The sequence below is a fragment of the Orcinus orca genome, chromosome 1, assembly GCF_937001465.1.
Source record: "Orcinus orca chromosome 1, mOrcOrc1.1, whole genome shotgun sequence".
NCBI lineage: Eukaryota > Metazoa > Chordata > Mammalia > Artiodactyla > Delphinidae > Orcinus > Orcinus orca.
This window is the reverse complement of record NC_064559.1, coordinates 96,678,990-96,698,886: the sequence shown is the minus strand read 5'-3', so window position 1 is coordinate 96,698,886 and position 19,897 is coordinate 96,678,990. Positions and strand designations below refer to the sequence as shown.

Sequence of the window (19,897 nt, the reverse complement as noted above, 5' to 3'; positions counted from 1 at the left end):
TTAAACACAAAATAATTGGAGAGATTTGAAAATGGACAGGATGTTAAAATTATATTAGATAACAATATACTAGTTTTGTAAGAAAAGACTTTTTAGGAGATGCACGCTGATGTATTTAGTGCCGAAGTTCAATGCTGTTTGCAACATTGCATGGTTCAGAAAAAAATTATATATAAATAAATAAAAATTATATAAATAAAGCAAACATGGCAAAATGTTAATTGTTGAACTTAGATAGTAGGCATATGGGTAATGTTTAAAATTGTTCATAGTAGAGCATTAGGGGGAAAAGAAACAAACAAGAGGTTGCTTTTAGGGACTGTCCCATGTGAAATTTTCCATTTTTTCCGTTTCCACTCATTGCATAGATGGTTGAGGTAAGGGTGGTTAGAATAGAAAACAGCTGGAGAAATAACAATATATTCAGCCACAGGTCAACTAACTAAAAGACAAGTCCTACAAAACTTTTGAAACAATGTTATGTCACTTACAGAGTCATTCAGCTATATAAGTCAGTAACTGAAACAACATGGTTTTAACAAAGAGATTAGCCTTTCCAATGGACCTAATCTAGGGACTTTATCTAGGGATATTTAGGGACCACATTTTGAAGACATTAAGGCAAGTACAGAAGAAAATAAGTAATGCAGTCCCTCTGTTTAGAACACAGACCATCCTAAGAACCATGCTTCATATGCTAATAATTAATGCTTATCTGTAAATGGGTATATTGATCTTAAGAGGTGGCATAAGAACAAAAAGAATCATATAGGAAATAAGCCAAAGTGCTATGCAATTTTAAAGTGTTATTACAAGATGAATAAAGAAATCAAAGGACTGCAAGTGAAAAGAAGACAAAAAGAGATTTTACAAAACTGGAACACAAAAATAAATGAAAAAAATTAAAAAACCCAAGAGACCAAATGAAATCATTTCTTGAGTTAATTTACTAAATGTCTCACAGCATATAAGCTATAAAATACTACTCTCTGCATCTTTTTTTTTTTTTTTTTTTTTTTGTAGTATGCGGGCCTCTCACTGTTGCGGCCTTTCCTGTTGTGGAGCTCCGGATGCGCAGGCTCAGCGGCCATGGCTCACGGGCCCAGCTGCTCCGCAGCATGTAGGATCTTTCTGGACCGGGGCACGAACCCGCATCCCCTGCATCGGCAGGCAGACTCTCAACCACTGCGCCACCAGGGAAGCCCTCTCTGCATCTTTTAAGAAACACCTGCAGTTCTTTGGTAGAGAATTTCTTGGAAGGCAGGATCTGCAGTTCCCTCCAAATATCCCAACAGAACTCCACCGACTTCTAAGAATGTTAAGGGAGTGATCTAAAACATGCAAAATGTTTAACGTCTTATGATGCATTTACAATGTGAACATCTGTGTGATAGAATATTATTCAGCAATTTCAATGTAAGTAGGAAGAGTAAAGCACAACAAAGAATGTTAAAGTAAAAAAATAATAATAATAAGGAAATGAATAAGTAAGTACACTTGTGACTATTAAAAGACTAGTCAGGGGGGCTTCCCTGGTGGCACAGTGGTTGAGAGTCCGCCTGCCGATGCAGGAGACACGGGTTCGTGCCCCGGTCTGGAAGGATCCCACATGCCGCGGAGCGGCTGGGCCCGTGAGCCATGGCCGCTGAGGCTGCGCGTCCGGAGGCTGTGCTCCACAACGGGAGAGGCCACAACAGTGAGAGGCCCATGTACTGCAAAAAAAAAAAAAAAAAAAAAAAAATTAGTCAGGGATACCAAAAAGACAATTATAATGAGATGTTGGAATTCTATTTCTGTTTCCATTTTCCCACTAGTTCTACCAGAAAAAATTTTTTTTAATTATCATTATAAAGGAATGAAGGGAAAAGAACGGTAAGAATGCCTTGGCTGGAAGGCCACTAATGAACAATCACATACAAAGAGCCCTTAAGATAATACCTAATGTGGGATATGAAAAAAGATGTTATAAGCAAGGTCACCGTCCTCAACAATTAATTGTCTCTGCTGTTTTCACCCTAACAGCAATCCATGCAAAGCCACCCATTCATCCCTTCTTTCCAATGGTGGGTCCTAAAAGGTATCCATCTAAGAAGTGCTGCCAGTAATAGCATTCTTAATTGTGACCTGCCTACAGACATCTTATTCTCAGAGGCTTTTTAGGCCTGAACTGACATGAAATATACTACTTCTCTGGAGGTTTTTGTTTTTCTGTTTAACTGTGAAAGAACAATGTTGTTAAATTACTCATCTTTTAATATCAAAATCATAAGCTCACTCACTGCTAATGCATTTTAGAGTGTTAGGGAGTCTCCACCTAGATAGGCTATTTTTTTAAAATTTTTTTTAACTTGCTTGTTTGAAACTCACAAAGCATTTTTTCCTAGAAATATTATAGTAAAAAGGTAAATGGATCTGGCCACCAAAGCCTCATTTCCACAATCTCTCCCTCAATTTCCTGGTCTAAAAGACTAATGGCTATTAGGATGCTTCTTATGCTTTCCAGGAGCCTCCCATGCAGGCCTCCATTCCTATCACGGAATTTTCACAAGTAAGGTATTTGTAAGCTGGGAAATGCCTTATTAACAATTTAATACTTTACCACCTAAAACCTACTAATCATTTTTACAACACTGATAACATTTGATTAACTTAAACTCTAAGTGAAAAATGTTTTTTAGCGATCAGCAAATTAAAAACAAAGGGGTAAAAGCGAGTTCTAAAATGTCCTTACAGTGTGTGACCTCAAACATAAAAAGCGAGATGCTATTTTAAAATATGTTGAAAAGTTTAAAGATGGATGAATTTAAATTTAATCCTTTTTGTAAAAAACCAAACAGCAGTCTATTACCACTGGGACTAAGCACTGAAAAACTAAGTTATAAAACAAGTACATGAAATATGACTACACTTTAAATTCTTTGGATTCTTTATCTTCTAAGCCCCCACTTTTAATACAGAATTAACTTTTCCAACCTAAGCACAGCATCATTATTTAACACTTCATATCTAAAAGCTGTACTTTAGGAACATTTTATGAATTTTCAGTTATCAAGAAAGCTTCAGAACGAAAAAGTGGGAGTTAAAAGATAAAACAGCTTCAGATAGTACAAAAGATAAGACAGCTTCAGAGAGTACCACAGTATAAATACTGGAACAAATACTGGCTTAGAATTTTATGTTTTTTGACTTTATGTTTCCTCTATTTTCCACAAAAACCTTTTAGCATCTGATAATTTCATCAGCCCTTCTGTTTTTTTTAAATTGCTTTTTAATTTAGCCTAATAATTTTTTTTGGCTGCGTTGGGTCTTCGTTGCTGGGCGCAGGCTTTCTCTAGTTGCAGTGAGCGGGGGCTACTCTTCGTTGTGGTGCACGGGCTTCTCATTGCGGTGGCTCCTCTTGTTGCAGAGCACAGGCTCTAGGTGCATGGGCTTCGATAGTTGTGCTTCATGGGCTCTAGAGCGCAGGCTCAGTAGTTGTGGCACATGGGCTTAGTTGCTCCGCGGCATGTGGGATCTTCCCGGACCAGGGCTCGAACCCGTGTCCCCTGCATTGGCAGGCGGATTCTTAACCACTGAGCCACCAGGGAAGCCCCAGCTCTTCTGTATTCAAACTAGTAACCTTTACTTCCCATCATGTCCCAGATAAATGAGTCCTGAGACTTCCTAAAGGGTGGACCTCAGTTACTGAGTCCCCTTTATAAGGCAAATATTCATTTAAATTTGTTGGAATAGGGTTTTATGCTCTAAACCGAAGTTTCACTAGAGTGCTTAGGATGTTCAAAAACATTCTTTCCAAAGCTCTCTTTGGTCCATTCAGAACAATCAGAATGGAAGTTGCAGAAGAACTGGAGCATCTTTCAGTCATATTTGGTTCTGTCTGTCAGGGGTTCCTCCTCGTAATGGGAAATGATTTGAATGAGGATGGAACAGTTGATAAGGAGGAAGAACAAACCAGCTAACCAGATAAACAGAAAGGTGTTCTTTCCTTGAAACTCAAGAACATAAGCAGGAGCCAGCCATAAGGCCTGCCCTATGAACCATAACATCAGGAGAACCACAGCTCTTCTCCAAGGCATTCTCACTAGTGGCATCACAAGAGGCAGGAGGCAGAGGTACCAAAGAAAGTACTGGGAGGTGCAGACTTTGTTAAATGTCACAAAAATAGACGTATGAAGAAAACAACAAAAGGCAAGGTCTCTGTAATAAGCGAAAGACACGGCTGAAAGCAAGATGAATTGTGGCAGGAATGCAGCAATTCCCAGGGAAAAACTCCACTTGCTCTCTGCGGTCAAATACAGCATGTAGAAGTATGGAGAGAAGTTGTGACGGATATCCCGCCTGGTCAGGTGATAAAGGTAGGTGTGCTCCAAAAACTCCCAACCATATTTGTAGTAAAAACCGAAGCTCAGGGCAAAAAACGTGAGTCCAGCAACGGCTACGAAGAGCAGCACAGCCCGATTACACAGCCTCTTCATGAATTCATACAGACGAGCCTGGGAAGAATACCGGGATTGACGGAGGCCTTCGTCACTGTCGCGTTCCGGAAGCAAGTGGAGTGCTATGGGAAGGATATAGGTCACCGGATACATCTTCAAATGCACTGCGAAACCATAGAATACAGCGGCACACGCGACCAGCCTTTTTTCTATTAGGTACAGGGTCATAAGCACCAGGGAAGAGACGATTGAGTCCGCATTGCCTCGGCTGGACACCGCCATAGGTAGGGGGTTAAGAAGCCAAAAGACACAGTAACCGCAAGCCTGGCGGCGACCCAGCCCCTTAAGAAGCAGTAGCCGGTATACGAGATAGGCGGTGAGGAGATCGAAGCTGACGAAGAGAAACTTTCCAAAGAGTTCATTGAGATAGATGTTGGGAGTGAGGAACCACCCCAGCAGCGGAGTGTAACGGTACGTCGCCCTCAGGTAAGGGGAGCGCCCTTCCGTGACGAAACGCGCGGCGTCGGTGAAGACCTGGTAGTCGATGTCTGTATACCTCACGAGCAGGGTCCGGTCCTGGAAGAGCCCATAGAAAACCAGGGCCACTCGGGCAAGGAAGGCCACACCAAATACCCCGGCGGGGGACACCCACAGGTTCAGGAACCACTCTCCCGAGGGCGTGGTCGGGCTCATGATCTGACTGCACCACAGCAGCTCAGTCCCCAGCTCTAAACTGCCTTGAAAGTTCTAACCCTCGCTGCAGTTCCTTGCTTCAGGTTGCCGGCACTACCCCTACCACCTAGACTGCCAACCGAAACAACTGCGGGACGACAACTTCCGGCAGGAAGGCCCGCCCCCGTCCTGTTTCCGGTCGCACGCAAGGCACTGGGTTCTTAGTGGCCCCAGCGGGAGAATTACCTTCCTTCTGGACAGGCTATCTCGCGTCCTCTCCACCTCCGGCGGGGGCGGGGTTTCCGGTCCGGCGACTTCAGTTTGCCCGGAAGACCGGCGCTGGGAGGTATTTTTACGGAGCCGGGCGAGTGTTACTTGTGGGTGACCCTCTACTTCCCCCGCCTCAACTCCAGTTGATGGAGACTGACCCCTGAAGCGGAACGAGCTTCGAGCTTCATCCCTCAGGCCTGGGCCGGTGACCCGAGAGTGAAAAAAAATAGGAGTGAAGGAAAAATAAACCTGTGATGGTTTCTCATGCTTTACCTCGCCAGCTCGTGGGTAATACCGGGGGGTTTGTGGGCTCCGGGGGGGGGGCCGAGCTAGGATGAATTGAAGGGGGCCCAGAGTGTGTGCGATATTTGGGACATACTTGTATTTTGAAATTATTCGTTGTTTATCTAAATTTCAATTTAACTGGGCATCCTGTATTTTATCCCGCAAACCTTGATGGAGGGATGGGAAGGGAGAACAGGAAGCTTCGTAGGGTTCCTAAACTATATCACGCCGTCATGCCTCAGTGTCATTGTACTTGCTCTTCTTTCTGTCAACGTTACCTTCCCCTCCGCAGTCACTACGTAACCCTTCAGGCCTCGGCTCAAGTGTTAACTCCTAAAAGTATATCCTGGCTCTCAGCTCACTTTTTCATCATGCACTGCGATATAGATGCCTTTCCGCTAACTGAGGGTAAACGAACAGAGGCCGAAGGGCTCTAAGCTCTAGAAAATCACTCACACAGAAGCCCCTGCCCTTCTATGTAAATATAGAGTCCTGTCCATTGACTGCCCTCCCATTGCTCCAAAATTCCCTTTTGGAATGACCATCCCTATATTATAGCATTTGTCAGTGATAACTTTTTTGTTTCATTTTCCTCGTTTTCTGTCAGGGCATTTTGAGTTCTTTGAGAACAGAGATTATCTTGTTTTCTGTACCTCAGTATATAACACATTACCAGACACAGGAGGCATTCTGTACAAGTTGAAATAATTTTTGAGGTTCCTCTTACCAGGATACCTCGGGAGTGGCATCTTTGGGGTGCTCCCAACTACCAGTCCTTTCCTCTTTCAAATATCCTTTATCTATTTCAAGTTCTTCCCCCTTCACCCATCCCACTCCAACCATACTCCCATGAATTTCTCACCAAGGACTCTAACCCATTAGCTCTTTCCCTTCTGTGGGCACTTATTGAACTTACAGTCTGCAAATCAGAATTTCATAATTTATTTTAGATTGTATTCATAACCCTTTCAATGAGATTGTAGGGTTTTTGAGGTTAGGGGTTATATCTTATCCTTAATTTTTAAAAATTACTCATAATTTATTGCAGCCTTAGGCACATGGTACATGTTCAGTAACTACTGACTTACTTGATTTTACAGATTGATCCTGCTTCCTAGGGGACGTCTTCTAAACTAGCATCTACTAGAGTAGATGACTCCATCCAGTCTGAACATGCAGCTCCCAGGACTACCCTCCATTCATCCATCATACAATTTACATTCATCCTTTGTATGAACCAAGTTAATCTCACACATTCCATATTCATATTCTGATATCTCTTTGTCTTTATCTGTACCTTGGTATAAGTATATGCCTTATGTTGATAATTACTTTTAACCATTTTTTTTGCAGTACAGTAGCCATATATACAGTGGCAGCACATCATCATTCAAATAATGATGATGATGATTTCTTTTTTTTAAATGCTATTCTCACATTTAGAAATCAAATCTTAAAGATTCATGAAAGCTATAGTTTTTTTTTTTAATTTACTTATTTTATTTATTTATTTATGGCTGTGTTGGGTCTTTGTTGCGCACAGGCTTTCTCTAGTTGTGGCGAGCGGGGGCTACTCTTCATTGTGGTGTGCGGGCTTCTCACTGCGGTGGCTCCTCTTGTTGCAGAGCAGGGGCTCTAGGCACGAGGGCTTCAGTAGTTGTGGCTCGCGGGCTCTAGAGCGCAGGCTCAGTAGTTGTGGCGCACGGGCTTAGTTGCTCCATGGCATGTGGGATCTTCCTGGACCAGGGCTCGAACGCAGGTCCCCTGCGTTAGCAGGCGGATTCTTAACCACTGCGCCACCAGGGAAGTCCATGATGAGGATTTCTAATAGCCAGCTTTGTTGAGAACTTATTTGCAGTGTGTCAGTCACTGTGCTAAATACTTAACCATGTAAGGTAGATACTCCCACCTTCACAAATGAAATCAAGGCTTATGGAGATTAAGTAATTTTCCGAAGTCACATAGTCAACTAGTGGCAGAGCTGGAACTCAAAAGCAGGTCTCTCTGGCCCAGAGTATTCTTAACTTCTATGTGGCTAACCTGCAAATAAAATGTTGATGATGAATCTAATTTCCCTCTCTGCCTCCTCTCATTGATCTCTTGTTTGAATCTTTCTGATATTTTCTGTCACTGTGATTCTATATATTTATTCTTTTCTTCTGCCAGTGATAGATAAGTGAGGATTAGTCCCAGAAGGTAGAGAATATGGGAGGTAGATGTCAGAGGATTAATTAAGTGAGGGTTCCTCTGGTTGGGTTGGTTTAGGTAGTATGACAGAAAGGCCTCAGCTAATTTGTCCCTATAGAGCCTAAGTAAATTGGTGAGAGGCACCAAATTTGGGCAAATAAGGAAACAGTAAGCAACTAATCAAAAGAAACGAAGCTTGGATCAAAATGAGATGTAGATAGTGTTTGTGGGACTGAAGAGGGGACGGGAGTCCAGTAAAATTAACTGGACGTGGTGTGCCAACTACTGTTACTATTTCTAGGCGAGACAGAAGTATCACGGGGTTTAAGGACGCCATATTGAGCTTTTTGCATTGGGTGTAGGGGTTCTGTTTTCTCACTTCTCCCTGAAAGGGCTGCATTTTTTCAAATGCTCAACTGCTCATTACCTCTTGAATTATTACTTACAGCCCTTCCCCATTCTCCCTTTCACTGTCTGTCTCTAGGTTTCCATTCTTTTAGAGCCAGTGGCTAGGGAAGGCACACACATGCATACCTCATCCGTAGCATCCTTAGCCAGGACCTTGGCCTTGGTCACTATGCCGTATATGCTGTCATTACCTTTTTAGATCCATTCGCCATCTCTTCTGCCCTGTTCTGTGCATCATCACGCAGTCTCCCTTGCCCTCTGGCTTCTCATTAGAACAAGCCAGTGGCAGGCACTAGCAGATCTTCGGCAGTGGCTGAGTTCCTCTACCTAAGGCCAAGGCTCCTGCTAAAGCTGTAGCCCTCTCCCTTCAGAAACTCTCACCAGGTTTCAATGATGGTCCCTTCAGCTTTAATACCGGTAAAGGCTTCCTACCGTTGCAAGTCCCTGGGTGTTCACAAGCCCTTGTTGGTTTATTGACCCTGCCCACACCTTTGTAAATACTCCCTTCATTAAGTCCTGTCCAGTTAGCCCTTTGAGTGTACCATCTGCTTCCTGCTGGCACTGTAATTCAATCACCTTCTTTTTTCTTTTTCTAGATCTTGCTTATATTTCCTGCTTTGTAATTTCTTTTGAATCTATCCCTAATTCTTTTTGGGCTCAGCATCCTGCACCTTAGTCCAGACTTCAACAACTCAATTTGATAACAGTATTGACACCTGTACTCAACTAGGATCTGTGGCAATTACCTTTCCCCTAAGGTTTTGCAAGTCTCTTAACTGGTTTAGTGTCTCATGTCTCTCAGTTCTACTGCCAGATTGTTATTCATAAACTACTATAATTAGATGCTTTCCTTTCTCAAACATCTTCAATAGCTCCCAAGCCTGTGGAAAAAAATAATAATTTAGACTGACATTTAATCCCTCCATGACCCTGCCTTTTCAACCTGTTCACCTAGAAAGCCCTCTGTTTTAGGTTTTTTCAATTTAATTTTTATTTTATATTGGGGTATAGTTGATTTACAATGTTGTGTTAGTTTCAGATGTACAGCAAAGTAGTTCAGTTATACATATACAGGATCCATTCTTTTTCAGATTCTTGTCCCATATAGGTTATTACAGAATATTGAGAGAGTTCCCTGTGCTATACAGTAGGTCCTTGTTGATTATATTCTAATATAATGGTTAGATGGTTAATCTCTTAAATATGCCTTTTGCTTTCTTACTGTGGTACTTTTGCCTGTGCTGTCCCACCTACAAAGAATCCTATTTCTCATCACTTATTTGTATACTGTTTGTCTCTCAATGCTAGGCTCAAACCTGAACTCTCTGGACTCTTCCTAAATCTTAACTAGTGGAAATGATCTCTCCCCAAAAACGTTGGTGTTTATTGTCTGTTCTATTTTTTTAAACAGTTAATTTTGTCATGCCTTATGAAATATGTTGTCTAAATCTTTTACGGTTATTTAACCAATATACCACCTCCACTGCATACTACCTGTGTGAACTGTAGGGAAATTCCTTCCCTCTCTGTTTTCTTCCTTTCCTTCCTTCTACATTTATTGAGCATCATACATGCAGGTGCTGTGCTAAGTGCCCAGCTGTACTGGTGACCCAACACTGACAGGAATCCCAGTTACAGTTACATGGCACTTAAACTCTAGTGAGTGAGGCAGACATTAGTCAAATAAATTCGCAAGTAATATAAACTTGCATCTGTGACAGGTGTAATGAAAGAGGGGTACATGATGCAATCACAGCTTTTAACAGGGTTTGGTCTAAGATGGGCATACTGAGAGTTAACTTGGGAGTTGGCAGGCAGTACAGAGAGCTCCCCAGAAGGAATAGCAGGTATAAAGCCAAAAAAAACCTGTATGTACCTTGCTGGCGTGTGTCATGTCTTCTGTTTCTTTGTCACTTGAATGGTACATTTCATGTAATAGGAACTCAGTTGATTTTTCTTGAATCCTGTGTCAAATGTGTTCTAACCAGACCTCTTAGATTGATACCATCCCTTGCCTAGTGCCTATCCCTGGGGAATGTTTTCCACAGAGATCTCACTGTTTAGAACATGTTGTTAATGGCATATCTGGCCCTAATGTATGCTACTTGTTATTTTATCTTATTTTCTTCACAAGTTGGCAAGTTTCTTCATATGTTATGGGACTCTATATTTCACATATCTTATATATCTCTCATGTCCTATGACTCATCCCTAAAAAACAGTGTTTCCCAAATGTTGTAGATAAGTATTTACTGATGATGGTAAGAGACCCAATTTTCTCCCTCTGTCCTTCCATTTCTGGGGAACAAGAGTCAGTGACCATAGGGGTCTGTTACTTCAATTCAGGGCTGGATATTGATAGCCAGGCCTTTTTCAGGCTATTGATAGATAAGAGTAGAAGAGAAACCCACTTCTTTGAGAACTGGGCCAGGAAATGCCCAGTGATTAAATGAATAGGCATATAGAGGCTTGAGGATATATAAGGAACGACCTGCACTGTAGTGTGGCAGGGAAGTTGGGTGCATGATCACTGGCTGAAAGGGACAGTGCCTGGGTTCCAAAGCAACTTGACTTTCCTGGATTAACCTGAGCCAATTTTCAGATGTCTAGGTCTTAACTTTTTTTGTAATCCTTTAAAAACTGAGTTTAAAAGGTATTTGCTACAGGACTCTGAAGTTAATGGGGGGAGGTGTGAGAAGGGAGTTGGGGGAATGCATGATAGCACCAAAGGGGAAAGGCCTGGCTGTGTGGTCAGAAGCTCTTCCAGCACAGCTCAGTTCCACCCTCCTTTCCCAAAGGTAGGTCAGTGAGTTCAGGCCTTAGTAACAGGATTAGTTTTGTTTTGTTTTGTTTTGTTTTGTTTTGAACTTTTTTTTTTATTATTTTTTTTCTTTGGCTGTGTTGGATCTTCGTTGCTGCGCGAGGGCCTTCTCTAGTTGCGGCAAGCGGGGGCTGCTCTTCATAGCGGTGCGCGGGCTTCTCATTGCGGTGGCTTCTCTTGTTGCGGAGCACGGGCTCTAGGCACGCGGGCTTCAGTAGTTTTGGCACATGGGCTCAGTAGTTGTGGGTCACGGGCTCTAGAGAGCAGGCTCAGTAGTTGTGGTGCACAGGTTTAGCTGCTCCTTGGCATGTGGGATCTTCCTAGACCAGGGATCGAACCCGTGTCCCCCGCATTCGCAGGCGGATTCTCAACCACTGCGCTACCAGGGAAGTCCCCAGGATTAGTTTTGATTTCTAAAAGAAGCTAGAGTGAAGAACAGATTCAGCCATTTTATTTAGTAACTTGTTCTGAACAGACAAGAATAAAATAAACCAAAATAACTCACATGTCTTTTTTCCTAGGTACATTTGACCTGGTTTAGTCTTTAATGCAATGAATGGAAAACCCATCCCTAGATATTTCTGCTTCAGTAGAGTTGGCCATTACTGAGCCGGAGCCCAGGCTAACTTTACAGCAAAGGTAGTGTGTTATTTTACAAATAAGCTAGGTTAACTAGCAAGGGTAAAGGACCATGGTAGCAGCCTTGGGAGGGGGCAGTGTCCCTGGCTTGTAGCAATAGTATAACTGGCTTCCTTTCTCTTCTCAGGCCTCAGAGAGAAATCCCTGGATGGTCTTCTTAGCTGACAGGTTGGGGTAGGAGGTTGGGCAGGTAATGAGGTGAAGCACAGAGTAGGGATTTCAGAAGCCTCTCCCCATCCCCTAGGGCAGCTGGTACCCGCACTCCTCATTTTCATACAGAGATACAAAGCTAAAGCGCCACGCCCTCCCCCATGCTCAGATGCCAGGATTGGGACTCTTCTAGCATAGAGGGCATTCTCTTTGGGCTGCTTGCAACCATACAGAAAGCTGATCCTCTGCCTTGGGAGTATCTTGGGCCCAACAGCTCTTTAGTCCTGGCATTTAGATTCTAGAGTTGAGGCTTCCCTTTAGTGCCTCCCGCACACTGAAGTGTTCAGCTTCTTAGTTGAATAGCCATCACCTCCCGGGGCTGGAGCTGCAGTTGCCCCACCCCTGTGGAAGAAGGGGAAATACAGTGTACCTTAAGAGAGGGAAACAGGATTTTTCTTTTTAAGTGCTACAGTCACAGGACACTGCTGGGGATGGGAGCGCACAGCCTAAGTAGTAGGTTCTCCTAGATTTCCTCAGATGGAGTGTCTCGCTCCTCATGTTCCTCTTATCTCCCCTCTTCCTGGTCCTGTCAGCAGCACAGGGTTTGTCAGAAACCTCATTGGAAGCCTCTTTATTTCTGAAGAGCAGCTTCCACCCCTCCCTTTCCTGTCATCAAACCTGAAAGCCTTAGTCAGGTATCTCACTTCCATGTTGAAACCAGGATCACTGGCTGTAAGTCTGGGAATCTGGGGAGTCCTACCCCCAAACCAGAGCAAGATATCTGCCCCCATGCTAAGCTCTCTGAATACTTTCTTTCTGTACATTCAGTATATTTGGTCCTATATACATCTATATACATCTCTCTACATATATATATATATATATATATTATCTGTTTCTCTTTCTTAGATAAACCTTTCATTTATATATCATAGCTTAATTCCCTGAGCCTCCACCTACCTCTTACCTGCTAGCCCAAGTAACACTCAAGGGTTTCATTGATTTCACCAGATCCCGCAGCACCACCCTTCCTCATCTGCATACCCTGAGTATCCTCCCCCATCAGTTGTGTTGCCTGTCCTCTGAAATCTCCTCCCTTAAGGTCTGTGCCCAGTGCTCTCCCGAATTCCAAGTCCATGGTTGGTGTGGTCAGGGATCCCATTTCTCATCAGACCTGGCTGCTTCGAAAGCTTGCCTGATAGCCTGAAAGATGATTTCAGCTCAGAGGAGAGGGGGGCTGTAGTCTAAAGGACCACTTAGGGTTGAGGGAGGGGGCATTGCTCTCTGATGGGGCTTATGGGAGAATAAGCCAGGTTGTATTAAGAGGAGAGTATGATTTAAAGTGCAATTTAAAGGAAAGTGTGGAATCATGCAGGAGAATCAAAAAGGTTAAGTCAGAAAGTGTTCTCATTTTGTTATCCAAGAATCTGAGGATTCTGGAGGCTTGGAATAGACAGCAGGGGAATGGGAAGAGAGTGTTTCCCTCAGGAGGGAAGCAGCTCTGTGCAGAAGAAACTTGATGGAGGATAACTTGCTAATGGATAAGAAGATACACACACACACACACACACACACACACACACACACACACACACACACAGGTTGAAGGAAATCAAGTGAGTCTAACATTTGAATAAAGTTGAGAGCCCAGAAGCTGGCTCTTTGCCTTCTGTTCTCTGTCTCAGATTTTCAAGTTGTTCCGGTTCTTGTTTTCTTGAGAGCTAGGTAGTAATGGTGGGGTTTACAGTAAGTAGGGAATGAAGGGTCTTCATCTTCAAGATATAGTTAGTTGAGTTCAAGGAGAGATCAATATAAGAGGATCTTGTGCAGTTGTATAAATGGTGACCATGGGTCCAGCCTCCAAATTTCATGGGTTTCTCTGTGAGGCTCTGCACACAGATGCAGGTACTCATTCTGGATAAATGTGTAGCTTATAAAAACTGGCTGGTCCACCTTAAATAAACTGCCACTTGATTCATACAGGGACTCTGTGCCAAACCATTTGGGGTGGGGGAGAGTGTCCCTTGGTACCTAAATGAGAACAGGAAGCACTCTTGGGATTTGGAGCTTTAGAGAAAGTTCTGGTGCCCATACACCCTTCCTGACCCCATACCACAGTCCCCATCAGGGAACAAGGAGTGGCCTGAGTCTGATCTCGTAAAGTATGCCTTTTAACTTGCCTGAAACTGGCTTCATAGCAGAGGAGAGGAGAGATGAGACTGATATTCATTTTATACTGTCTCAGGAATGGCTGAGGGAGACCATGGTTATTTGATCAGGAGGTATAATTTCCTTCCCTCCCAGCACTGCCTAACAAAATAGCTGGCACTTTTCAGAAGGGCACTGGGAGGGGTAACAGGGTGAATAGTGTCTGCCAGCCACAGAGTCCTGCCTCTGCCCAAACCTTAACAAAGCACTGCCAATTCCCAGAAGCTCTATACAGCAGTCTGGAAATCGGAGAATGTACTCATCCCATTTGGTTGGTTTAACTTTCCTGGGGACTCTGTGCCCTGTGTGTCTAGTTTTAGTGGTAAGAGAGGAAGGCCCTTGCATTTCCTCCCCCTTCCCCCGAAGTTGGGTTTAGGTGAGAGTGGACTGGGCAGGAAAGAATCAGAGAAGCCAGGGACAGTGTAATCTGGAACACCATTTCCAGACCTTTCTGTGGGGCCTGGGCGTTGGCCTTTTTCCAGGGGAACATATTGGGGAAGGTCATTACTTTCATGGGACACAGGGAAACAGATCCCCCCAGGGCTGCCTGGAGGCCAGGTTCAAGGTTTTAGACAATAGCTCTGCATTAGTCGCCCCACAATGAAGAGTTCAGTATTCAGGTCAGGAGCAGGTGTGGTGGCTGTGCCTGTGTGCTTTATATCTCCTGGGTCAACTTCAGTTCTCTGGGAGCAGAGGCATCTATGTGGGAACTGGGTATCCTAAGAAAGTGTCCACTTGAGAAACTAGAAAGAGGAGAACAATGGGGACCAAGGTCCCAGGTTATAGTCAGGAGTTGCCAACAGAAATTAACTACACCATGAAAAACCCTGGCTTCTTTCAACGGGTTTTGGTAGAGACTTCAGAATAAAATGATTCTGGACTCCTATATTTCTGAGGGCACAAACCCCAAAGGGACCATCAGAGAGAGAGTCTTGCCTTAGGGAACTTGCTAAGTGGAAAGATAGGGAGGGGACTCCAGCCTCAAAGCACCAAACTTTCTGGTGGTGGTGGTGAGAGGTGGCGGGGTGGGGGGAGCCTATCCATCCAACTGCATGGTCCTCCTAATGTGAGTCTCCAGGCATGGCTGAGGCCTTCTAAGCCACTTCAGCCTAATCTTCCCTCTCCTTCCCCCATCCTGGCTTAAGGGACGTGTGCATCTTGGGGTGGAAGTGCGGTGAGGTGAAGGGAACAACGGGAGGAAGTCCAGTTGGCCTAGACTACTACAGGCCAACTGGGTTAAAGAAGAGGGAGCGGAGAAGGGTGCTTCTGGGGCTGTCCAGTAAGCCTGGGTAATATCCCTCACCCAGGATGCCAAAAGAGGAAAAGAGACCAGAAGTATGGGGAGGTGGGGAACCAAGCCATCAGACATTGCTGATGCGCACACTAATGGCACTGCCCTCCTTCTCATCCTGCTCCCTTAATGACTCCTCCAACTTGAGCTTTTCAGGGTCTCTGTAGCGTACACTGGTGTCACGGAGGCCACTCGGAGAGGCTACTTTCACAACTTGGTCAAAAAGGCTAAAGTCTGCTATGTATTTGCCACTGGCTGACAGCGAGATGGCGGGCGTGAACTCGTAGCCCCAAAGGATCTCCTCCGGCAGATAGGAAGTGCGCACCTGGCAGGTGGCGCTGGTGGATTCCACTGTCCCACTTAGGATCAGCACCAGCTCGAAGTCTCCCTCACCACTGCGGAGGGGCAGGTCTTTCAAGGGACTGGTCTCATCCACCACGTGGTAGAAGGTAAGGGGCAGGATGAGGAAGGGGCTGTCAGAAGCCGTGTCCACTTGGAAAGTCACATTGACCTGGTTGAGCCGGATGTTCTCACCCTCCTTTGTCTGGTGGGTCTGAAGCAGTTTGCCTGTCACCTGGCAGCCAATGAGGAGGCTCTTACGCATGTTGGCGACTCGGATCATAAGACAGGGCTTTCCATTGTGTGCCGCTACAACCGCATGCTGGCTGAAACGGATGGTCTCCGCCCGCTTCTTGGGCCGGGCAATCTTTGCCAGGAAGGTACCCGTGATGAAGATTTCCAGGATGGTGGTGAGCACCAGCTGGGCAATAAGAAGCACGATGGCCAGTGGGCACTCCTCACTGATGTAGCGGAAGCCATAGCCAATGGTGGTCTGGGACTCAAGGGAGAAAAGGAAGGCCCCGGTGAGCGTGTGCACCTGTACCACACAGGGGGTATGGTTGGCTGGGGGTCCCAGCTCCAGCAGGTCCCCATGGGCTACAGCTACCAGATACCACACCACACCAAAGAGGAACCAGGTGCCTGCAAAGGTTGCAGAGAAAAGCAGAAGCTTGTAGCGCCACTGCATGTCAATGAAGGTTGTCCACAGGTCCTTGAGGTAGAGGAAGCGCTTGTCAGCAATGTGCTCCATTCTCACATTGCTGCGGCCATCTTTTGTCAGGACTCTCCTCCGTCGTATCCCTGGGCCCATTAGGGGCCGGCTTTCTGTCTGAGTGGTTTGGCTGTAATACACCTTGGCAACCGACGTCATCTGCAGAGAGCAAGACAGCATAATGAGCAGTATTGCAAAAATCCAGCAACTCCCAGCCACCACCCAATGGGAAGGAAGAAGAAACATTCATTTTAGTGCCACTGATTTGTCCTCTTATTAGCAAATGTTTACTGAGCACTTGCTATATGCCAGGCACTGTAGTGCGAGATGCTGGAAGGTCAAAGATGAATCTGACGGCATCCTTGCTCGCCAAGAACTCACAGCATAGTGAGAAAGATTCATGTTCAGTAAGCAAACAATTGCAGTACAGTCTGACATTTGTAATTCTTAGGAGAAGCAGAGAAGAAAGAGTAATAAGCTCACAGTTCCTTGAAGGTGGGAGTGAGACTAAAGAGGGCTCTACGGGTCTCCATTCACCACAAAACCAGTTCCGTGAAGATCTCTAATTCTGAAATAGGATCCCTCCCCACCCTCAAGAATGGCAGCAGCAAGAAAGACTATCCTGTTGAACTCCTTCCAAGCCAGTCCCCCTTAACACACACATGCCCTTAATTTCTCCATTCTCTCCCCTACCTCCACGTCAGTACTCACTGGTAATACAAAGATATTCGCCTGGCTCAGAAGATAGCAGAAACTACCCATTCTTCTACCCCTTAAGATGTTCTCTAAGCAGCCTGCCCATTTCGCTATTAGTATTATCATTGTCATTATCATTATTATTGTCATCATCTATCTGCATCTTCTGGGGAAATTAGGTCCGGGTTAGGGTCTGGGGTGGTGTTGGGAAGAGCACAGACAGAACTGAGCAAAAATAAAGAAGTGATGGTGGGGGCTTCCCTGGTGGCGCAGTGGTTAAGAATCTGCCAATGCAGGGGACACGGGTTCGAGCCCTCGTCCGGGAAGATCCCACGTGCCGCAGAGCAACTAAGCCCATGTGCCACAACTACTGAGCCTGCGCTCTGGAGCCCGCGAGCCACAACTACTGAAGCCTGCGCGCCTAGAGCCCGTGCTCAGCAACAAGAGAAGCCACTGCAATGAGAAGCCCGCGCACCACAGTGAAGGGTAGTCCCTGCTCTCCGCAACTAGAGAAAGCCCGTGCGCAGCAATGAAGATCCAATGCAGCCAAAAATAAATAAATAAATTTATTAAATAAATAAACAAGTGATGGTGGAGGAAAAACATCAAACTGAAGCCTCCTGGCAGCACAGGAACATTTTCCCAAGGACTGGGAGAAATGCCAGGTTGTAGGTGGCAAAATTGTCTTGACTGAGTGAAGTAGAAGAGGTAGGAGTGTATGTTAGTTTGTGGCTATGTCTGCACAAGTTCAAATTCAGGATTGCTATTTACTCTGATAGTAGAAAGTGGGACAAGGCTCTGAAATAGGAGACAACTCACTTAATACAAAGTGCCTGGCACCCCTGCCCAAGGAATAACTTGTACTTTTCCATCAGAGAAAGAATTGCAATCACTTGAGCCCTTGGACTCTGGATCTGATGGCCAGACCTTCTGGGAAGGAGCAGGTGACCTCTGGGGAATTTTAGTTCTTCTTGGAGAACACAGAGTGGCTCATCACGTTCTCCATTCTGAGAAGTCTATACCACTGCATTTTATCATTCTCCTTCACCCTGCCCTTATTCTGTATTCCCATGGCCTTACCCCTGGGAAACTCTAAATTATTTGGGTCCATTCATATATCCACCCAAGCAGACACTAAATTGGAAATCACCAACAGACTAGAATCCCAGAATATTCAGAGGCAACCTGGAGCCCATTTTACACCACCCACTTGGAACTTCCATACACATGAGACTTCTTGGCCAGAACTGGATGCCATCCACTTCCCAATATCCTTGGCTACTTTGGAGCAAGAGGGAGGCTTTGTAATTCTGAAGTTTGAAGAATTCTTATTTAGAGCCCAAGTGAAGCCCCATTCAGTACTCAATAGTAGTAATATTAATAAAAGAAACAACCACCACAAAGCTTGCATCTATGTACCATTCAAAACTTACACATTAGCATGCCTTCTCCTTTGACCCTCAAACTCGCGAAAAGATGTGAAACCTCTACAGGAGATTTTGAGGAACAGGGGAATCTAAAACAGATTCTAGAGAACAAAGGAAGTGCTGGAAAGTTGTGGATAAGTGAGCATAATTTTAATTTTCAAAAAGAAAAATGAAGTACATTTCACAAACTACAGACAAACAGATAAGGTATCAACCACAGGCAAGATTCTAGAATGGAACATTAAGATAGTGAATTCTTGGGCAGAGTGGGGAGGTAGTTATCAGTAGGACCCAGCCTGGGGTTACTAAGAACAAGCAACATCACATCACGCTAACTTAATTTCCTTCTATGACAAGGTTACTAAATTGGCAGATCAGAGAAATGCAACAGAGAAAGTGCATCTAAGCAAGATTTTGACAAGATCTCAAGTTAGGTCCTTGGGGATACGACAGAGAAAAATGAATAGAATGCTTCTCTAATTAGGTGACTTAAAAAATCAGGGCTTCCCTGGTGGCGCAGTGGTTGAGAGTCCGCCTGCCGATGCAGGGGACACGGGTTCGTGCCCCGGTCCGGGAGGATCCCACATTCCGTGGAGCGGCTGGGCCCGTGAGCCATGGCCGCTGAGCCTGCGCGTCCGGAGCCTGTGCTCCGCAACGGGAGAGGTCTCAACGGTGAGAGGCCCGCGTACCGCAAAAAAAAATAAATAAATAAAAAATCACTGTTACTGGTGAGTGGATCATGATAGCCTGGAATCAGTTTTCTAGCGATGTACCACAGAGCATTATCTTTGGCCTTGCCCTAGTCGATGGTCTTAACACTAATTTTATTCAAATATGGAACACATGGCCATCAGTTATGCAGATGACACAGAGCTGGGACGGACTGCAAATGAAAGGTCTGAGGCAGAATTAGGATCCAAAAGGAGCCAGAGGAGTGGGCCAAATCGAGCAAAAAGGATAAATGTGTGATTATATTTGGGTCCAAAAATTACCTGAGCAAGTTCTGCGTTGGAAAGATGTGATCTCGTAAGCAGAACCATGAAAATGAAATTAGGCATTTTAACAGAAAGTAATCCAGTGTGAGTTATCTACATGTTTTGGTTGCCAAAAAAAGCAATGCAATCTTAAGCTGCTTTAGTTGAATTAAAGTATCTAGAATAAAATAAGGATTCAGTTGATTCTGCTCTGTTGATCCCACATCTGCAGTATTGAGTCTCAAGGAGCAATCAGGACATGAAAGGATTCAGAACCAAATCATATGAGACGTGTTTGAAGGAAACGGGGAACTTTACTTGGGAGGAGAGACGATCTGAGGGATATGAAGGCTATGTGAGAATATTTGGTTTGAAGGGCTGC

At 44.7% G+C, this 19,897-nt stretch overlaps 3 protein-coding genes across 3 annotated transcripts in view; 1 reads left to right on the top strand and 2 right to left on the bottom strand.

Moving 5' to 3' along the window:
* Positions 1 to 2,786: 2,786 nt before the first annotated feature.
* Positions 2,787 to 5,344, bottom strand: PIGM (phosphatidylinositol glycan anchor biosynthesis class M). The gene has a single exon (XM_004284455.4). The coding sequence runs from the start codon at positions 5,127 to 5,129 to the stop codon at positions 3,858 to 3,860; it is 1,272 nt and encodes a 423-aa protein (XP_004284503.1). The 5' UTR covers positions 5,130 to 5,344; the 3' UTR covers positions 2,787 to 3,857.
* The window catches only part of KCNJ9 (potassium inwardly rectifying channel subfamily J member 9), a 55,618-nt gene continuing 40,520 nt past the window's right edge, over positions 4,800 to 19,897 (top strand). Inside the window, exon 1 of the mRNA XM_049694552.1 lies at positions 4,800 to 4,922. The gene's annotated coding sequence lies outside the window, so the exon portion shown is untranslated. The remainder of the gene's footprint in view (positions 4,923 to 19,897) is intronic.
* Positions 11,514 to 19,897, bottom strand: part of KCNJ10 (potassium inwardly rectifying channel subfamily J member 10) — a 32,609-nt gene continuing 24,225 nt past the window's right edge. The window contains exon 2 of the mRNA XM_004284454.2: positions 11,514 to 16,577. Within this exon, the coding sequence (XP_004284502.1) occupies positions 15,438 to 16,577 (1,140 nt within the window). The 3' untranslated portion in view covers positions 11,514 to 15,437. The remainder of the gene's footprint in view (positions 16,578 to 19,897) is intronic.